Raw genomic sequence first — 21,393 nt, forward strand, 5'->3', positions numbered from 1 at the left:
TTCAGGATCTAGGATGGCCACTTGGTGTCCATCCGGATGACAAGGTCATATATTGTAAGTAACCATAGACTCTTAAATGAGTGGTTGACATGCTCTATTCTGATTCACAGTGAAGGGTTGTGTGGCGTTGAATATCCTCAAATGTGGCATGTTTTATTGATGTGCAACATCTTTGTCTCTAGTGTTGGTGGATTTTTTAAGTGGAATGTTCAACTCTGTAAATATTTTCTGTACAATTTTAGAATGTTTATTTCCTGCTCTGTAAATGCGTGATATTGTATAATACTGCTTTACAAAAAAAGCTACAAGTTGCTGTATGTGTGAAAAATACAACTAATTATTCCAGTGTTAGTAATTAAAGTTTAGCTCTACTTAAAAGCCTTTTTATTTATTTTTTACACAATCTGAAGTTATGGGTAGTAGAAGTGCTCATGAACTAAGTCTACAATGCCGAGGACTGCCTATGGGACAATCACAATTGCGTACTCCTCTCGCCCCCTCTCCTCCTCATTGGCGTAAAAGGTCAGAGGGGAGGGACTTCTAGCTTTCTCATCCAATGTTTTTTGAGGAGAGGACGCAAGGAGGGTGTCATTGAGATTTTCCCAGAGGTTGGTGGTTCCTTGATTGGGGAGGACGGGCTCTTGCTAATGGCTGTAGCAGAATCGGTGGAATGGTATCAACTACATGGTTTCCATGTGTTTGATTCCATTCCATTTACTCCGTTCCAGACATTTATGAGCCGTTCACCCCTCAGCGTTCTCTGGACTTCTCCCCATGTCCAATGAGACAGAGACCATGTATAGCGAGGAAGTCAGTTTCATGTGAAAGGATATTTAGTTAAAGAACTACTCAGAGATAATTGTGTCCTTAGTCACAATAAAACTTAACTTCATCTGCATGACCCCGCGAGACTACCGTCTCTATTGTCATCGCCCTTCTGCATCATTATCGCGAGGTTTGATCAGCTGTTAGGTCTGTTTTTAGAGTTTAGTGCTTGGATGGTCAACACGTGGGGAGGATAGAGAAAGAGACAGTGTAGGGGGGGCACACGTTGGGATTTAGTCGGGCCCGGAATACGTACGTTTTATATCACTACTTTAATTCACCGTGGCGGCGCGGAGGACGCTTGTATACTGTAAGTATTGTCCAGGGCTGCTAATGTAAAATTGACAGCCAGAGACCCACAGAAAATGTCAGTTTGATATGTAGCTTGGCTAGTTGCATCAATGTAACAAGCTCGAGTTGTTTCGCCAGTTGGCTACAATTTTGCACTACAAAGTTTCATTCAAATAAATGGAACAGTCGTTTCGCTAAATTGGTTACAAATGTATCGTCATTCTAGAAATGTGCAGCGGCTGAAGCCCTTGTCATTGAATACATGTTTCACGTAGACATCTAACTATGTAGTTTACTCGGCGTCCTAAAATGACAATGGACTCAACATATAAATCACAATTTTGTGTCCATGAGTTTGCTTGGACGGATCATGTTAATTGCTAGCAATCAAGTTGGTTATCCACGATGTCCAGCTAGCAAGCTAACGTGAAGGTTTCGAGGCCCACGCTGCAGAGTTAGCCTAGCATTGCCAGGCTAGCCTTCATGACTACCACAATATCATAATGCACAATATATGCGACGTTTGGTCACGATCTACTCTCTCGACTGCCAGGACACAATTTAAATGTTACTGTAGCGGAACAGTTTGCCGCGTGCCTCGCAGTAACATTGTGAATGAAGTGTCAAGAGTTCAGACTCAACGAAAATGGCTAACCGTAGCCTAATGCTTCAATTAATTAGGCACATAAATGCACGGTTTCGCCAAGATCTTGAATATATCGTGTTTGGTTAAATCATTTAAAGTCATTGTGATTTAACTCGTTTTAATTGGTGTTTATTACAATAGTGTTGGGCAACCCGGTAAACTTCATACATTGCAAATCGTCATGCGTTGCGGCCTACCATGCTTTTATTACACTCAGTGTAGGTCATAGCTAGCAAATTACCTAGCCCAAACACTCTGCCCTTATGCAGCTATTGCACAAGCACTGGGAGCCTCAACTTTTCCAGTCTCTGCTCTGGAATGACAAGTGTTTGCTATAGGTTGTCAAGTAGCGGTGCATAGGCTATTTCTGAAGCCCCATTAACGTCGACCCAAATATTGCCTGCTCAATCAACCATCAAATATTCCCTGAAACGTTAATTGAGGCCCGGTTTTATAGGACGCAGTCAGTGTACAATGAAACTAATGTAAATATTCGCCATCACATTTGTGTACACTGCTATGGGATTAATTCTCCTCGTAGGATTGCTTACAGTTGAGGACTAGAAAGCTCTCGACTGGGGGAGAAGCATTATAATCGTAGGTATTTTACAAGGTTGCCTCGTATTCCCAATGCAGCATCGCTGTGTAATAAACTGCTCGTGCGCAGCGCATTGTATGGTTTGTAACATGTAAAGCAAATACCGAGTGACCCTTCCCTTATCTACATCCAAGGTCGTACAGCAGCGCAGCTTGATTTGTTTCGAGTCTCCAGTAAGTAGGCATGCCTAGGCAGGCGGTGGAGTGAAACACGCACACATGGCGAGTGTGCGCAGAGAAAGATAGTAACCACATCCTTTTGTTATGCGACTGGACTAACTTTGTGTAGTGGGCGTTGTTTATTCTAACCTTGTCGAAGGTGAATGTCAGAACGACTCATGACACACGGGCTTTTTTTAACGCACACTAGCGACTTTTGAACTTTGCCTTTTGAAAAACAATATCCAGTATAGATACAGTAATGTACACGCATAATGGTACCCCAAAATATGTTTTGAGCAAAATAGTATATGTATTTTTTTTAGACACACTGCAAACTTGAAGGAGTTGCTCTGATGGGTGCACTCTGTCATCAGCATCCAGCTTGCTTGTACGAACTATAGAGGATCAATAGACAACTAAAGAGGAAAGGCCCACCGTCTAGTGCCATGTCATGAGGATACCTGTTGAAGTAAATCAGGTGATAAATTAGTTAGTCTGTGGCGCGTCTTTAGCTAGTAAGGTGTCATGGACCTTCACGTAGGGTCTCGCTTGTTAAACTAGTCTGCAGAACTAGAGGAATCTATAATGAACCAGCCTTGAGGTCCAGCATATAAAGTGATACTAGTTCCAGCACGTTGCCAATCCAACACTGTAGGATGTTATAGTGTGGTGTGTGTATTCTACTAAAGCCTTACTCTGCAAGATGCCCCTATTTGGCCTTGGCAAAACTGACGTAGCCTTGTTTACTGTTTCATTCACGTTGGATATCTTCCACCATGTTGCTGGTTAGTATTAGACGAAGAAAGTTGTCATGGTTATTAATCAGTACATTTTAAGTTAAGTGGTGCTGACTAAATTGGCTATTCAGGATGAGGGCAATCATTGAATGTCATTATACATCCAGACATTGTTTTGACAAGGCAGGAACAGGGAACCTAGTGTGGGGCTAGCCTCAAATGCACAACTGCCAGGGATAGGGCTCCTCTGCTCTGCATTATCAATCTGATGGTTGCTCAAGTTATAAACTCTGTTGGTGTTGTGATGAAGAGTCTTGCAACTTGCAATCTATTCAGTTAAATAACATTTTCCAGCACAATATTCTTAAAATGCATCTTAATATATCATATATATATCATATCATATAATGCCACTGTTCATTAATTTCTATGATATTAGACCTTCCATCCAACATTTGATCAGAAAATCCTGTACATATCAATGTGAAACTCCTAAAGCTTTACTCTTCTGCTTTTCTACCCAGTTTTATTGAGAGAACTGTTGTGCTCTGCAGGCCACATTGTTTTTACATTTTTAAATGTAATCTTTTATTTAACTAGGCAAGTCAATTAAGAACTAATTCTTATTGACTATGACTGCCTTCACCGGCCAAACCCAGACAGTGCTGGGCCAATTGTGCTTGGCCCTATGGGACTCCCAATCACGCCCGGTTGTGTTACAGCCTGGATATATGACGGGGGCATGTTTGTTTTTGTCTACCCTGGGGGCAGATGTTATGGTTAGCTGGTTATATAGGGATGCTTAAGAAGCCACAACTGGGCCAGGTGGTGTCATAGTGGTGGTGGGGGCTGCTCTGGGACAGGGAGGGGGTGGTCCTGCCAGTCTTACCCTGTGTGACTAATGATATCTGATTGACCCCGTTCTAATCCCTGTCCTTCATGAAGTCCCAGTGACTCCTTCCCCCCACATCACTGCACATATCCCTACTATATCCCTTCTCCAGTCTGCTACTGCACATCACTGCCCTACTATATCCCTTCTCCAGTCTGCTACTGCACATCGCTGCCCTACTATATCCCTTCTCCAGTCTGCAACTGCACATCACTGCCCTACTATATCCCGTCTCCAGTCTGCTACTGCACATCACTGCCCTACTATATCCAGTCTGCTACTGCACATCACTGCCCTACTATATCCAGCCTGCTACTGCACATCACTGCCCTACTGTATCCCTTCTCCAGTCTGCTACTGCACATCACTGCCCTACTATATCCCTTCTCCAGTCTGCTACTGCACATCACTGCCCTACTATATCCCGTCTCCAGTCTGCTACTGCACATCACTGCCCTACTATATCCCGTCTCCAGTCTGCTACTGCACATCACTGCCCTACTATATCCCGTCTGCTACTGCACATCACAGCACTACTATATCCCGTCTCCAGTCAGCTACTGCACATCACTGCCCTACTATATCCCGTCTGCTACTGCACATCACTGCCCTACTATATCCTGTCTGCTACTGCACATCACTGCCCTACTATATCCCTTCTCCAGTCTGCTACTGCACAACACTGCCCTACTATATCCCGTCTCCTGTCTGCTACTGCACATCACTGCCCTACTATATCCCTTCTCCAGTCTGCTACTGCACATCACTGCCCTACTATATCCTGTCTGCTATTGCACATCACTGCCCTACTATATCCCTTCTCCAGTCTGCTACTGCACATCACTGCCCTACTATATCCCGTCTCCAGTCTGCTACTGCACATCACTGCCCTACTATATCCCGTCTCCAGTCTGCTACTGCACATCACTGCCCTACTATATCCCTTCTCCAGTCTGCTACTGCACATCACTGCCCTACTATATCCCTTCTCCAGTCCTGCTACTGCACATCACTGCCCTACTATATCCCTTCTCCAGTCTGCTACTGCACATCACTGCCCTACTATATCCCTTCTCCAGTCTGCTACTGCACATCACTGCCCTACTATATCCCTTCTCCAGTCTGCTACTGCACATCACTGCCCTACTATATCCCTTCTCCAGTCTGCTACTGCACATCACTGCCCTACTATATCCCTTCTCCAGTCTGCTACTGCACATCACTGCCCTACTATATCCCTTCTCCAGTCTGCTACTGCACATCACTGCCCTACTATATCCCTTCTCCAGTCTGCTACTGCACATCACTGCCCTACTATATCTATCTGCTACTGCACATCACTGCCCTACTATATCCCTTCTCCAGTCTGCTACTGCACATCACTGCCCTACTATATCCCTTCTCCAGTCTACTGCACATCACTGCACATCACTGCCCTACTATATCCCGTCTCCAGTCTGCTACTGCACATCACTGCCCTACTATATCCCGTCTCCAGTCTGCTACTGCACATTACTGCCCTACTATATCCCTTCTCCAGTCTGCTACTGCACATCACTGCCCTACTATATCCCGTCTCCAGTCTGCTACTGCACATCACTGCCCTACTATATCCCGTCTCCAGTCTGCTACTGCACATCACTGCCCTACTATATCCCTTCTCCAGTCTGCTACTGCACATCACTGCCCTACTATATCCCTTCTCCAGTCTGCTACTGCACATCACTGCCCTACTATATCCCTTCTCCAGTCTGCTACTGCACATCACTGCCCTACTATATCCCTTCTCCAGTCTGCTACTGCACATCACTGCCCTCTATATCCCTTCTCCAGTCTGCTACTGCACATCACTGCCCTACTATCTGCTGCACATCACTGCCCTACTATATCCCTACTTCTCCAGTCTGCTACTGCACATCACTGCCCTACTATATCCCTTCTCCAGTCTGCTACTGCACATCACTGCCCTACTATATCCCTTCTCCAGTCTGCTACTGCACATCACTGCCCTACTATATCCCTGCTCTCACATCACTGCCCTCTGCTGCTACTGCACATCACTGCCCTACTATATCCCGGCTGCTACTGCACATCACTGCCCTACTATATCCCTTCTCCAGTCTGCTACTGCACATCACTGCCCTACTATATCCAGTCTGTCTGCTACTGCACATCACTGCCCTACTATATCCCGTCTCCAGTCTGCTACTGCACATCACTGCCCTACTATATCCCGTCTCCAGTCTGTCTCCAGTCTGCTACTGCACATCACTGCCCTACTATATCCCGTCTCCAGTCTGCTACTGCACATCACTGCCCTACTATATCCCGTCTCCAGTCTGCTACTGCACATCACTGCCCTACTATATCCAGTCTGCTACTGCACATCACTGCCCTACTATATCCCTTCTCCAGTCTGCTACTGCACATCACTGCCCTACTATATCCCGTCTCCAGTCTGCTACTGCACATCACTGCCCTACTATATCCCGTCTCCAGTCTGCTACTGCACATCACTGCCCTACTATATCCCGTCTCCAGTCTGCTACTGCACATCACTGCCCTACTATATCCCGTCTCCAGTCTGCTACTGCACATCACTGCCCTACTATATCCTGTCTGCTACTGCACATCACTGCCCTACTATATCCCTTCTCCAGTCTGCTACTGCACAACACTGCCCTACTATATCCCGTCTCCAGTCTGCTACTGCACATCACTGCCCTACTATATCCTGTCTGCTATTGCACATCACTGCCCTACTATATCCCTTCTCCAGTCTGCTACTGCACATCACTGCCCTACTATATCCCGTCTCCAGTCTGCTACTGCACATCACTGCCCTACTATATCCCGTCTCCAGTCTGCTACTGCACATCACTGCCCTACTATATCCCTTCTCCAGTCTGCTACTGCACATCACTGCCCTACTATATCCCTTCTCCAGCCTGCTACTGCACATCACTGCCCTACTATATCCCTTCTCCAGTCTGCTACTGCACATCACTGCCCTACTATATCCCTTCTCCAGTCTGCTACTGCACATCACTGCCCTACTATATCCCTTCTCCAGTCTGCTACTGCACATCACTGCCCTACTATATCCATTCTCCAGTCTGCTACTGCACATCACTGCCCTACTATATCCCTTCTCCAGTCTGCTACTGCACATCACAGCCCTACTATATCCCTTCTCCAGTCTGCTACTGCACATCACTGCCCTACTATATCCCGTCTCCAGTCTGCTACTGCACATCACTGCCCTACTATATCCCTTCTCCAGTCTGCTGGTTTAGATGTTGTATAAGGTTTTTAGAATGCATACATTTGTTACAAAGGTGAAAGAGGACTGATGATGGCACTGTTTTTCAGCCTACACAAGGTTTTTAGTTAGCCAAAGGAGCATACTACAATAGTTTGGATATATGCTAATGATATAAGATAAGGCTACATAATGTAATTTGCGTATGGACACCTGAAATGGACAGCAAGTGATGTATAATTTACTAACCAGGTCCATGCACTTTGCCATTCACTGCGGAACATGCCACTGATGCTCTGTTTTGATAAACTACTGGCTCATAGCGAATAGGGAGAACAGGTTTTGAAATGTGAAGGTGCTAAGGCTGCATTGACACAGGCAGCCCAAAAAAGTTGTCCCACTAATTGGTCTTTTGACTGATCAGATCTGAAAAATATCCTGTGAGATTGGTCAAAATACCTATTAGTGGGGAAATGATTAGAAATGGACTGCCTGTGTAAACGCTTCATTGGTGAACTTGGGAATAAGAAACCCTTGTTTTTGAACTCTACCCTACTGAAAATGACCCAGTCTTGGTTTATCTGGAGGCATTTGAAGCCTACCTGTTTTTCCCCTGCACATCAATACCTTCACTTGGGTCAGTGTTAGGGCAGCCCACAATTCACCTCTCCTAATCCCATGTCATTCATCTCAGAGCCTCTTATAGGTGCATAAGCTCTGTAAAACAAGAGGCTTGTTGAGGTTCTCACGCCTTCCGTATGGTCAGGTGTGGAAGTTTCTAGGAAGTCATTAGTGTGTTGCTTCTGCTGCCCTCTGCTGTGTGCTGTTGTCCCTTGAACAGGTTAAATATGTAATGGACTCATACAAATGGGCCTGGAAGGTCCTCATTGTCTAAGCAAATGGCTAATATCAATGGGACAAGTTTCTGCTCATTGGAAAGTAAAGTCCTCCTCAGTTGTGGGGTATGAAGGAACTGAACTATGGTTAACTGCAGTGAATAGATTCTCCTCGCATACAGCCGCTCTGTGAATATGACCTTTGATGTACCCTACCTGTACAGGGTACATGAAAGGTCAGACTGACACTGGTTCTGTCAGTTCCAGGTTCACAGTGTGTTCTGCACCTTCTGGGCCATAGAGTTTAAAGTCCAGGTTCATGTTGACCTGGCTCCTGTGTATGTGCCTGCTGTGTGTGTTGGTGCTTGCTAAGGGGCAGTGGAAGCCCAGCCGTCACACACCCTAGTAGGCTGGGAGAAGGAAGAAGAGGGGGGGGGGGGCAGCCGAGGGAGTCACCCCTGTGATGCATTCCTTCTCCAGTCTGGGTCTGTTAAGGAAAGGCATGCACGGACTTCCTTTTTTAACATTGAGTGCTTCGACCTATCAGCAGTGGAGCATCTGGGCATGCCCAGTAGGTACAGGGAGGTTAAACATTAGCCCTGATGGTGGCACGGCTGCTTCTCCTGCTAGGAACTAGGTATTTTCGTTGCAGCTTGGTTTAGTTCAGAAGTAGAAACAAATATTACTTCAAGCCACAGGAATGGGAATGTCTCTGTGTTTGAACGTTTCTCAATGAGGCAATAGAAAACCGTGGCGTGACCAATGTCCGGTATCGGGCTTTTACAGGCATGTGTATGTTCATTCATGTCAACAGTCAAAAGGAGTATATTATGTTCAGGCCGCTGCGACTTTGTTCACCAGGAGCTGTTGACAAAAGTTCTGTGTCAGTGTATCTGAAAGCGTTGTGTAGCTCATCAAGTGGGTGTGGTGTGTGAGATATTTGCATGAATGACTTCACTACTTCACTGTAAGTCATTTGTTAGTCTAGGCCTATTCTCAGGAGTAACGCCTCATCAGGTTTCATTACTGTCGTTTCTTTCAAGCTCTGCGCGCACCTGTTAACAACCATGATAGTTTCTAAGGTATTCATTTCCTTAGCCTTTTGGTCCATTATTTTTAGCTATCATAGGACCGTTTCCTTATGATCATCACATGTTCTCCCAGTGCCGTACTTATTGTCAGAGCTGTGTGAACAGGGCTGATCCATTTTGAATCGATTTGCCACTCGCACACCCTTCTAGTTGCTGTAGGTGTGATTACACATGTACACACTACAGTGCTATAGTGTACCTGCTATAGTCTTTACACCATCATAATACCCAGAGATATGCAACTCGCAGGGCCTATTTTTGGGGGGCTACGTGTCAAACAAGATCCTTAGGCTATTAAAAATGTTAGCCAGTTTGTCTTAACTTAATATCCTATTTGACATTATAGTCCCAATCTCAAAATGAGTGAAACTGAAAGATGCACATATCTCCCTCCAATAAGCTAACCTCTGCCTTTCTCTCTCCCTCCCTCCATCCCTCCCTCCACATACAGGTGTAGTTGCTAGGGTCCTGAGGAGATGCCACTGAGGTTCCGGTCTATTGTCCCGTACACGCTGCCTGGAGTGCTGGCGCTTATAGGCTGGTGGTGGTACATCTCACGCAAGAAAGAGCAAATCACCAACCGCGACAGTGAAGAGGGGGCAGCGGCCATGGGCCTGCTGATGTCCCCGGCTCTCAGTGAGGGCAGCAACGGCCTGGTAGAGAAAGGGACAGTGTCCCCCTGCAGGACAGCCATTACCCCAACAACCAGCAGCAGAGTGAGACCATCCAAGGCCAACGAGCAACAGTCAACAGAACAGGACGTCGTAGCACAGATTCACATCCCGGCCATTAAGGCCGAGGCAGTAGAGGTACAGAGTACCTCCTGCTCACCTACAGAGAGGGCCTCCCACCACCCAGACAGAGCCAGCGCAGTCTCAGACCCTGGTGTAGATAACTGCCGACAGACACCCATGAGCATTTCTCCCGCAGCCTCGCCTTTACCAACACAGACAAGGGAGGGGAGCTCGGGCCCCCCGGGAGAACACTGGGCCACTGTGCAGAGCCCGCCAGCCACCATTGCCTTGGTTACAGTGCCGGTGAAATCAACGGTTACCGAGCAGGTCCCTGCTCCAGTGAAGGAGGCCATCTCCACAGCATCAGAAGCACTTGTACTCTCCCAGACGGCCCACGACACGACTAGTTCCTCCATAGCAGCAGACCTGACGAATGCAGAGAGGCCCGATCCAGAGGGAGAGGTGGCAGCAGCCCATGAGGCAGCAGTGGCCTTCACACAGAACCTGCTGGTGGAGCTAGTGGCTAAAGATTCGCTCCCGGTCTCCTCCAGCAGTACCAAAGATGAGCTGCCCTCCTCGCCTGTCATCTCAGCTGAGATGCCGGCCCGGGCCCTGAAAGTAGTCATACATGAACCCCTCTTCCCAGAGACCCCCATATCATCGCAGGGCTCCTACCATGCCGTCATCACCAGTACTCTGGCCTCCCCAGCCCAAGGCCCCCAGCAAGAGAACGGGGCACCTGGCAGCACTGAGGAGCTGGAGTACCTGGCAGCAGGTCTGATCACTGAGGTCATCTCTGCAGCCACCCAGGAGGTCCTCAGTGTTACCTCCTGTCCAGAGACCTGGCTCGGCCAATCCGCCACCGAGCACAGCTTCAGAAGCACCCCACTGGCCAATGGGAGGCCATGCTCTGAGCAAGAGCCACTCACAAGGAACATGGAGGAAGGGCCCTCCCCAATAAGCCACTCTGAGACAGAGTGGAGAGAGCAGCAGAAAGAAGGGATCCCCAATGGTTGCCCGCCTACCCCGGCATGGGAGCACATGGGGACAGCGAACGCACTGAGTAACTCCTGGGCAACAGCATCCCCGCAGGAGGGGAGGCAAGAAGTGAGGGGCGTGCCTAGCAACCTGGACAAACTGAAGGGAGATGGGGGGGTGATGGTGGCAGAGGACTCAGCCTGTAGTACGTGCCACTCTGAGGATGGGGTCAGCAGTGAGGACCAGCAGAGCAGGGAGAACCAGGAGGATCTGATCCAGGTGTCAGGGATATCTGAGGGGGAGGGTAGTCTGCCCCAAGCCCCAGAAGAGGTAGTGACCGAGGCAGAGGTCATGGCAGCCCTACCAGGCCATGTGCTGGGTGCTGTTGGCCAAGTGAAGAGGTTCAACGGCATGGGCCTGAGGAACGGTTCTCATGGGATGAGTGAGACTGAGACCGATCAGTCTGGAGGTAGGAGCACACACCACACCCTGTAGTGAGGTCAGGATCATGGCACACCCCAGCACTGATGTACACATGGCTCCCCTTAGCTGCTCAAATACCCAGACAGAGCATGATTGAGGCTCATGGACTGTCTGTCGTAGTCTCCCCTACGTGGTAATGAGGCCTTTTGATTTCCATCATTATTTACCGTTTCTCCAGACAGAGGGGCAAGCTGAGGGAAGAAGGAGGAAGCCTTCTGTGTCAGCACAGAGTCCTTTGTTCAACATTAGATTACATCTACCAACATTAAAAAGCTGAGAGAAATGTAGCACAAACTAAGTGTTAATCATTTGGAATGTCACCGGCTTTGGTCTTAGATCTGGTAAAATGATTCTATTCAGAAGTTGGAAAGAGTGTGTGAAGGGGAGGGTTAACTCTCTTCTTCTGTGATGCAGCTTTCCAATTCCAACTAATGTGATCTCCAAAAAGTAGCTGGAGGAGTACATGACCGGTGTGGGCCAAACAAGCTAGTCTGCCACCAGCAACGAAAAGCACACAGTTCAGCATATCTCCTATTTTGAAAATCTATGAAATGCTTTAAATAATAATTATAATTGCGGGGATAATATTATCAACTTAATCTTCTTTGCTGGTGATGGTGGCTAATACAAAACACTATGCTGGCTAGTTACCACTTATAGTTTTGGATGAAGTTAGTCCTTGGATACTGTTCTACTAGATACCACCCTGGGGCTATAGGGACTGTGGCTGTGTTTCTACTAGATACCACCCTGGGGCTATAGGGACTGTGGCTGTGTTTCTACTAGATACCACCCTGGGGCTATAGGGACTGTGGCTGTGTTTCTACTAGATACCACCCTGGGGCTATAGGGACTGTGGCTGTGTTTCTACTAGATACCACCCTGGGGCTATAGGGACTGTGGCTGTGTTTCTACTAGATACCACCCTGGGGCTATAGGGACTGTGGCTGTGTTTCTACTAGATACCACCCTGGGGCTATAGGGACTGTGGCTGTGTTTCTACTAGATACCACCCTGGGGCTATAGGGACTGTGGCTGTGTTTCTACTAGATACCACCCTGGGGCTATAGGGACTGTGGCTGTGTTTCTACTAGATACCACCCTGGGGCTATAGGGACTGTGGCTGCGTTTCTACTAGATACCACCCTGGGGCTATAGGGACTGTGGCTGCGTTTCTACTAGATACCACCCTGGGGCTATAGGGACTGTGGCTGCTATAGCGTTTCTACTAGGATAGGGACTGTGGCTGCGTTTCTACTAGATACCTGTGGCCCTGGGGCTATAGGGACTGTGGCTGCGTTTCTACTAGATACCGCCCTGGGGCTATAGGGACTGTGGCTGCGTTTCTACTAGATACCGCCCTGGGGCTATAGGGACTGTGGCTGCGTTTCTACTAGATACCGCCCTGGGGCTATAGGGACTGTGGCTGCGTTGTTTCTACTAGATACCACCCTCTACTAGATACCACCCTGGGGCTATAGGGACCGCCCTGGGGCTATAGGGACTGTGGCTGGGTTTCTACTAGATACCGCCCTGGGGCTATAGGGACTGTGGCTGCGTTTCTACTAGATACCGCCCTGGGGCTATAGGGACTGTGGCTGTGTTTCTACTAGATACCACCCTGGGGCTATAGGGACCTTGGCTCTGTTTCTACTAGTACCACCCTGGGGCTATAGGGACTGTGGCTGTGTTTCTACAAGGTACCCCCCTGGGGCTATAGGGACTGTGGCTGTGTTTCTACTAGATACCACCCTGGGGCTATAGGGACTGTGGCTGTGTTTCTACTAGATACCACCCTGGGGCTATAGGGACTGTGGCTGCGTTTCTACTAGATACCACCCTGGGGCTATAGGGACTGTGGCTGCGTTTCTACTAGATACCACCCTGGGGCTATAGGGACTGTGGCTGCGTTTCTACTAGATACCACCCTGGGGCTATAGGGACTGTGGCTGCGTTTCTACTAGATACCACCCTGGGGCTATAGGGACTGTGGCTGCGTTTCTACTAGATACCACCCTGGGGCTATAGGGACTGTGGCTGCGTTTCTACTAGATACCACCCTGGGGCTATAGGGACTGTGGCTGCGTTTCTACTAGATACCACCCTGGGGCTATAGGGACTGTGGCTGCGTTTCTACTCGATACCACCCTGGGGCTATAGGGACTGTGGCTGTGTTTCTACTCGATACCACCCTGGGGCTATAGGGACTGTGGCTGTGTTTCTACTAGATACCACCCTGGGGCTATAGGGACTGTGGCTGTGTTTCTACTAGATACCACCCTGGGGCTATAGGGACTGTGGCTATGTTTCTACTAGATACCACCCTGGGGCTATAGGGACTGTGGCTATGTTTCTACTAGATACCACCCTGGGGCTATAGGGACTGTGGCTGCGTTTCTACTAGATACCGCCCTGGGCTATAGGGCCTGTGGCTGCGTTTCTACTAGATACCGCCCTGGGGCTATAGGGACTGTGGCTGTGTTTCTACTAGATACCACCCTGGGGCTATAGGGACTGTGGCTATGTTTCTACTAGATACCACCCTGGGGCTATAGGGACTGTGGCTGTGTTTCTACTAGATACCACCCTGGGGCTGTAGGGATTGTGGCTGTGTCACAAACATGAGTCACACCTAAAGCTGGGTGTTCTTGAAAAGATTAGAGGTCACAGTCACACAGAAGGTGAACTGGAGTGTCATTGTGTTTTTGGTTTGTCAGAGCAGCAGTGATCAGACATGCCATGGTGGTGTGTGCACGTATGGGTGGACTAGATGAATGTTAGTGGTCTTATTCACTGTTTGTGATTAGTTTGAGTAGCAGCTCAATGGCGTATGGGTGATCTGGTGAATGTCTTAAACATATACACATTCACAAGTTTACTTTATTAGTTGTTTTTGGTATTTTATGAGGATCCTCTGAACCTTCAGGTTATCCAGGCAAGTCGTGTGTTTGTATGGTACATGTTTATGTGAGAGACACCTGTCTTGTCTGGGTGTGCAATTGTGAGGCGAATAAAATACCTGTCTGACTCAACTGTGTGTGTGTCCAGGCTCGGATGTGAACAGCATGGACTCGGTCGACAGCGGCTGCACCATGGGAGCTAGGGACAGTGGCAGCCCTGCCATGGCTCTGGGCTCTGAACTCATCGTTTGGGAGATTGAGGTGCCAAAGGTGAGCCTGCTCCATCCCATCCCACACACCACCGAGACTTGATTTATTGACGAGTTTTCATAGAAAATCACAAATTCTAACCCAATATCTCCTTGTAATGTGTTCTACTGTCTCTGTTCACTCTCTCTCTCAGCATCTGGTGGGTCGGTTAATTGGGAAACAGGGGCGATACGTGAGCTTCCTGAAGCAAAGCTCTGGTGCGAAGATCTACATCTCCACCCTCCCTTACACTCAAGAGTTCCAGATCTGCCACATAGAGGGTGAGGTTTAGTATAATGCTGTACTGTCAGAAGGAGCAGGAGTGACTCGGCTAGTGAACTGGTGGTAGAATTCTGTTTGTTTAAATGTGTGTCCCTTCTAGGTTCCCAGCAGCAGGTGGACAAAGCCTTGTCCCTGATCGGGAAGAAGTTTAAGGATTTGGACCTGACCAACCTCTATGCTCCCCCACCTCTGCCGCTCACGCTGCCCTCGCTGCCCATGACCACCTGGGTAAGGATGGTACCTAGAGAGCCTGGATGGTGTCTCTCTTCCTGTCTCTCAAATCTGTTCAAACATGCTTTATTTGCACGACAGTTAAGGTTCCCCAAGTTGATATCAAGACTCAAAGAAAGTGGTTTAACTAAAATAATGAGATGTCTAACCTAATGGCTTCCTCTTTGAAAGTTGTTAACTTCTCTGTTTCCTCCCAGCTTCTTCTCCCCAGCGGTGTGACCGTAGAGGTGATCGTAGTGAACATTGTGTCGGCGGGTCACCTCTTCGTCCAGCAGCACACACACCCTACGTACCACGCCCTGCGCAGCCTGGACCAGCAGATGTTCCTGTGTTACTCCCAGCCAGAGACACCCACCCTGCCCTCGCCTGCTGAGGGTAAGAGACCCCCAAGGAGGGACGTGTGTGACTATGTTTTTGAACCAGATGTGTGATCCAGACTCGATGCTCTCCCTCTCTCTGTCTCAGTGGGGGTGATCTGTGCGGCGCCGGCGGTAGAGGGATCCTGGTGGAGAGCCCAGGTCATCTCCTTCTACAAAGACACCAACGAGGTTGAGATCCGATATGTGGACTATGGCGGCTATGATAGAGTGAAGATTGACACACTACGACAAATAAGGTGGGCCCCCCTCAGACGCAATTTTATTTCAAGTCTATTCAGAGAAAGTTTTCAGAACTGAAATTCAGAAGAAATGGCATCTTTCCATACTTTCAAAGCTATTTTAAATCAAATGTTCCTTCATTTCTTTCCTAAATAGACATAAAAATATACATAAAATAGACCACAGTCCTGCTAGGTATTTGTGTGCCCCCCTCTGGTCATAAAGAAGAGTTGTGTATCATATAGGGAACAGAATGTTATGTAAGCAGAGATGGCGGACCATTCTGCACACTGACTGCTCTAATGTGAAATCCTTATGTTCAGGTCGGACTTCGTAACATTACCGTTCCAAGGTGCAGAAGTATTACTGGACAACATTGCCCCCCTTCTAGGTAATGTTATTTTATTTAGCTATTTGACATGGTATCACTTTACAATTGCGATAGATGTCTTATTCTCAAGGACGATTTCCAAAATCAAGAAACAAATCCAATTGAATGTCAAACTGTTCCAAAGTCATCCTGTCTGTGGGAAGTTGTCAAATCTACTGTTGTCAATTGCGTTAACTCCTCTATATATGCATCCATCCACAGGAGAGAAGAGCTTTTCAACAGAGGCCACCTCTGCGCTGGAGGAGATGACGAGAGGGGTAGCACTGCTTGCACAGGTACCAAAAATACAGCCTCCAGCACCGTGAGGCTAACGAAGGCACTGCACGCTCCACAGAAGGTCATTTGTTGCTAACCCGGCTGTTTCCTGTCTTCCAGGTCACAAACTACGACAACAACACTGGTCTCCCATTGGTACAGATGTGGAATATGGTTGGAGAAGAGGTACGTTCACATTGATCATGGGATTTGTCATGGACATGTTTGAGATACTACAATAGAATTGTGTAAATGTACATTTGGTGACGTGAGTAGTCTTTGTGGTGTATGGTTCATATACTTCTGTATTTAACAAACCTAGACATTTCAGAGAAACATTCCAATGGCTGGCTAACGACACTGTCGGTATCAATGATGATATTTGACACTAATCTGATGAATCTATCTTTCTCCATCTTGCTCTCCGCTTCCCTCCAGCTGCTATCAGTGAACCGCACACTGGCAGAGCGAGCATTGGGTACCTGGGTTGACAGCTTTTGAACCTTGCTGCCTGACCCCCCCGCCCACCACCCCTCAACCCCTTCTCAGCTCCACCACACCCCTCCTAGACCCCTTATTCTCATCTAATCTCTGGAGTCTGGCCCTACCAGCCCTCCAGATACACCCCATTACACTTCGATGGAGGAACACAACCACTGGATTTGGGAATACTTTTTGTTTGTTTTGTTTTTGATTGTTGGGTTTTTACACCACGTTTCAAAAATAAATTCAAAATGGTTGAATGCTGAAAAGACAACGAAGTATTTCGTTAGAATAAGCCAACTCCTCTACTCCCCCACACACCAAAAGAACTTGAAGGAAAATAAAGTACTTGTACATTTTAAAAAGAAATCTATATTGTAACTAAATAAAGGTCGATCTGATTTTTTTTGTTCCTATCTGACTTTTCACTCCAACTTTGCCTGTGGATTCTCATGCTGTGGATGTAAAAACTCAATAGAAAAAACTCTGTCAATGGAGAACTAACCTCACTGTCAGCTGTAACTACATATTTACAATTATATTGTGACATCGAAGGAATTGGGCTGTGAAGATTGGGCTAAATGTGAGGTTTCTAGATTATTGTATGTAGTGCAGTAGCCACGGTCTCCATTTCATGTGCTGGGTGGCTGTGTCTTGTCGTTCGGTCCCATCATGACAGCTGTGGACATAGAGGCCTGGGGGGTAAGAATGGTGTCTGAATTCACGGTTGTGACTAAGACTGTCTGTGGACACCAAAAAAAACAGATCTCAGCTTTGTTGGTGCTCGCCACAGTCAAGGAACCAGACGGGGTGGGGGTGAGTCCTGTCGCTGACCTGGGTGACTGACAGGGAGAAGGTGCAGAACCGGGGTCTCGGGAGTCGTGTGAAGGCCTGCTCATCTGCCCTGGCCTCTCCAGTCTGTACAACACTGTGGCCTTATGGAGAAACAAAACGCGCTTCCTTTTCTGGGATCTCCAACTGACCTGCATGCAGACCAAGCTGACCCCTCCTTTCTCTCCATCTATGTGGCCCGGGGTGTCACCATGCAATCGCAGGTTGCCTTCAGCGTTTTTCCATCATCCTGACTGGCATCACAGCTGGCACCCCCACCACTACATTTCAGATCCACTACTTTTATCTGGAGCTGTTGAGTCTGGGACATGACAGGGGGCTGAGTGGAAGGGTACGGGTGCACCAGCTCCACTCTTTTTCCCTCGACTGACTCCAGGGGCCTGGCGTAACTCTTGGTGCAGCTGTCTACGGACTTCAAGAGAGTGGACACCACCGTGCGGTAGTATTGGTGTGTGTGGAAACACTACGACCACAGACACGCCTGTGATACCTGACCTGGAACTCTTACAGAACGGCTTTGAGTTGGAGTAATTTAGCCCTGCTCAGTCGGGATAGGCCCAGTGCTCATATAAAAAATCTGTCTGTCTTCTAATATGCATGTTAACCTACCTAGGTCTGCGTCCCTCTAATGGTCTTCACTGTGTTTTTCCTCCTACATACTGACCCCGAAACATTATTACACATTTACATTTGTGTTGCAGTTTCCATACTTAAAAGTAGTTAAATGGATCCAACCCAGCGGGCTGGAATGGGTTTTTAGCCCCTTGAGCCCCCTGAGAAATGAGGTCCTTGAAGGTACCAGTCCTCTTCACTCAGCAGTGTATGAAAGTACAGAGAAAGTGAGCCATGAGAATCAGTCTCCCACACTGCAGATATTATTGTAATAGAGACAGTGTATTGGGGAAGTATTCAGACCCCTTGAATTTTTCCACATTTTTTTTACGTTACAGCCCTGTTCTAAAATGTATTACATAGATTTTTCCCTCATCAATCTTCACACAATAACCCATTATGACTTTTTTTTTGTTGCAAATGTATTAAAAATGTCAAACAAACTTTTTTTAAGTAAATATTCAGACTCTTTGCTATGACTCCACCTGTGGTAAATTCAATTGATTAGACATGATTTGGAAAGGCACAAACCTGTCTATATAAGGTTGACAGTGCATGTCAGAGCAAAAACAAAGCTATGAGGTTCAAGGAATTGTCCGTAGAGCTCCGAGACAGGATTGTGTTGAAGCACAGATCTGGAGAAGGGTACCAAAACATTTCTGCAGCATTGAAGGTCCCCAAGAACCCAGTGGCCTCCATCATTCTTAAATGGAAGAAGTTTGGAACCACCAAGACTCTTCCTAGAGCTGGCTGTCTAGCCAAACTGAGCAATCGGAGAAGGGCCCCTTGGTCAAGGAGGTGACCAAGAACCCAATGGTCACGCTGACAGAGCTCGAGTTCCGCTGTGGAGATGTGATAACCTTCCAGAAGGACAACCATCTCTGCAGCACTTCACCAATCAGGCCTTTACGGTAGACTGGCCCTACAGAAGCCACTCCTCAGTAAAAAGCACATGACAGCCCATGTGAAGTTTGTCAAAAGGCACCTAAAGGACTCTGACCATGAGAAACAAGATGCTCAGTTCTGATGGAACCAAGATTGAACTCTGGCCTGAAAGCCAAGAGTCACGTCTGGAGGAAACCTGGCACCATCCCTACGGTGAAGCATGGTGGTGGCAGCATCATGCTGTGGGGATGTTTTTCAGAGACTGGGAGACTAGTCAGGATCGAAGGGAAAGATGAACGGAGCAAAGTACAGAGAGATCCTTGATGAAAACCTGCTCCAGAGCGCTCAGACTGGGGTGAAGGTTCAACTTCTAACAGGACAACAATCCTAAGCACACAGCCAAGACAATACAGGAGTGGCTTCGGGACAAGTCTCTGAATGTCCATGGGTGGCCCAGCCAGAGCCCGGACTTGAACCCAATCAAACATCTCTGGAGAGACATGAAAATAGCTGTGCAGCGACGCAGATATTTACGTTTTTGATTTTTTTTAAATACATTTGCTAAAAATGTCTAAATCTTGTTTTTGCTTTGACATTATGGGGTATTGTGTGTAGATTGAGAGGGGGGAAAACGATTCAATCCATTTTAGAATAAGCCTGTTACAAAATGTGGAAAAAGTCGATGGCTTTGAATACTTTCTGAATGCATTGTAGCTTTTCTCAAAGATTTCTACTGTAGCTGTGCTTTGGTCTTGTTGGGTTTTCCATAGGATTAATTACATTGTCATTTATTGAACCAAATCCATTTTTTGAATGTATTTTTGATCATGTTTCCTGATCAGTGTTGTCGTCCCTACTGAGGCACAGAGGCAGGACTCACCGCCAGCCCAGGCTGCAGCTTCCGCTCTACCCCATCTGGGTTATCTGCTTTTAGGTGTAGGAGACATGATTACTGTACTTCTAGATTTGGAGCTCTCTGTTCTGGCTCGTTGCCTCACAATGCTTTAAAAAAAAATCAAATCGTTGCTTTTGAATGTGTCCCGTCTGCTAATCATACCACACACTTGAATTTGATTGCTCTGCTAATAAGGCAGCTTCCGTCCCTCTGCTTGGTCTTGTTGTGGCAGAGTTGACGTTAAGAACAGGATAGAGTATGGATCTTACCTAACAGTTTCGCTTGACTGTTTTCCTGCACCACAGCATTGGCATGTAAACCACATTACAAATACTTACTTCCAAGGTGTTTAAATGTCAGTTATTAGTTAGTCAAATGTAAGTACTGTATCTCCCCTACCTTAAAAACTGTTCATGTTTTGTGGAACCATAGCAAGTAAGGCATCTAGCTACTAACTTACTACAAATTCAAGGCACTTGTCAAGGCTAGATCAGGTTATAGTCCAAGGGGCAGGAGCCATATTGTATGAACTTTTCAGTCCCTTAACTTTATGTTTAAAAGAGCTGTTTTCAACCAATGTCCTCCTCCTTGATTCCAGCTTGGTTATATCACAATCATCAAAGATTAATTACTCCATTGATCCAAATGACACCTATCTGCCATGTCACTCAAACTCCTATCTTGCTTGATCAAACCAGAATTATTTCTTGACTTGTGCAGGTCTGTGTAAATACGATATTTCACTGAACTTTTGTAAAACACTGGAAACAAAGGGAACATGTGTTTTTGGTTCACCCCTTCCAAAACCGCTCATTGTTCTGTCGGTAAGGCTGGTTTGAAGTGGTTGCTTAGCTAGATAACTAATCATTTGATTGTTTAAATGAGTGTAAGCAATCCTGCCCAAAGCATTTAACATGTACAGGTCAGTTTTTGCAAGGCTCATCAAATGTTTGATTCTTGGTTGTACAGATCTATAAAATAAAGTTATTAAATGCTACTGTTCTGTTATGAAATGTATGATTGTTTTACATTTCCCCCTCTAGGTGGAGGTGAAGATCAGCTGTACATTTTAATCATTATGTCCAAGTAGTGTTACTTCAATACTCTCAAATGCACAGAATTGCATATAGCACTTTGACAACTGCTGATATAAAAAGGGCTTTATGAAATGCATTTTATTGCAATTTGATAGCAAACCGTTCAAGGGCAACTACATCACCTTTCA

At 47.0% G+C, this 21,393-nt stretch overlaps 1 protein-coding gene across 2 annotated transcripts; it reads left to right on the plus strand.

Annotated features, from left to right (window-relative positions):
- Positions 1–944: 944 nt before the first annotated feature.
- LOC139385496 (A-kinase anchor protein 1, mitochondrial-like) lies at positions 945–21,165 on the plus strand. 2 transcript variants are annotated; one of them, XR_011628958.1, is made up of 12 exons: positions 956–1,135; positions 9,791–11,520; positions 14,583–14,704; positions 14,838–14,964; positions 15,066–15,193; positions 15,394–15,571; positions 15,662–15,812; positions 16,119–16,186; positions 16,388–16,461; positions 16,562–16,627; positions 16,880–17,020; positions 17,075–17,330. XR_011628958.1 is itself a non-coding variant. In XM_071130598.1 (11 exons), the coding sequence occupies exons 2-11, from the start codon at positions 9,816–9,818 to the stop codon at positions 16,940–16,942; spliced, it is 2,682 nt and encodes an 893-aa protein (XP_070986699.1). In that variant the 5' UTR covers positions 945–1,135; positions 9,791–9,815; the 3' UTR covers positions 16,943–21,165. The 2 variants fall into 2 exon arrangements, 1 of the variants encoding a protein (XP_070986699.1); XM_071130598.1 differs by having other exon boundaries at positions 945–1,135; positions 16,880–21,165.
- The last annotated feature ends 228 nt before the right edge of the window (positions 21,166–21,393 follow it).

This window comes from Oncorhynchus clarkii, chromosome 27 (assembly GCF_045791955.1).
Source record: "Oncorhynchus clarkii lewisi isolate Uvic-CL-2024 chromosome 27, UVic_Ocla_1.0, whole genome shotgun sequence".
Classification (NCBI taxonomy): Eukaryota; Metazoa; Chordata; class Actinopteri; order Salmoniformes; family Salmonidae; genus Oncorhynchus; species Oncorhynchus clarkii.

Excerpts from the sequence above, each read along its gene's own strand:
- LOC139385496 (XM_071130598.1), top strand. The coding sequence starts at position 9,816 with ATGCCACTGAGGTTCCGGTCTATTGTCCCGTACACGCTGCCTGGAGTG. Across the intron at positions 15,813-16,118 it reads GACACACTACGACAAATAAG|GTCGGACTTCGTAACATTAC; the intron begins GTGGGCCCCCCT and ends CCTTATGTTCAG. Across the intron at positions 16,187-16,387 it reads CAACATTGCCCCCCTTCTAG|GAGAGAAGAGCTTTTCAACA; the intron begins GTAATGTTATTT and ends ATCCATCCACAG.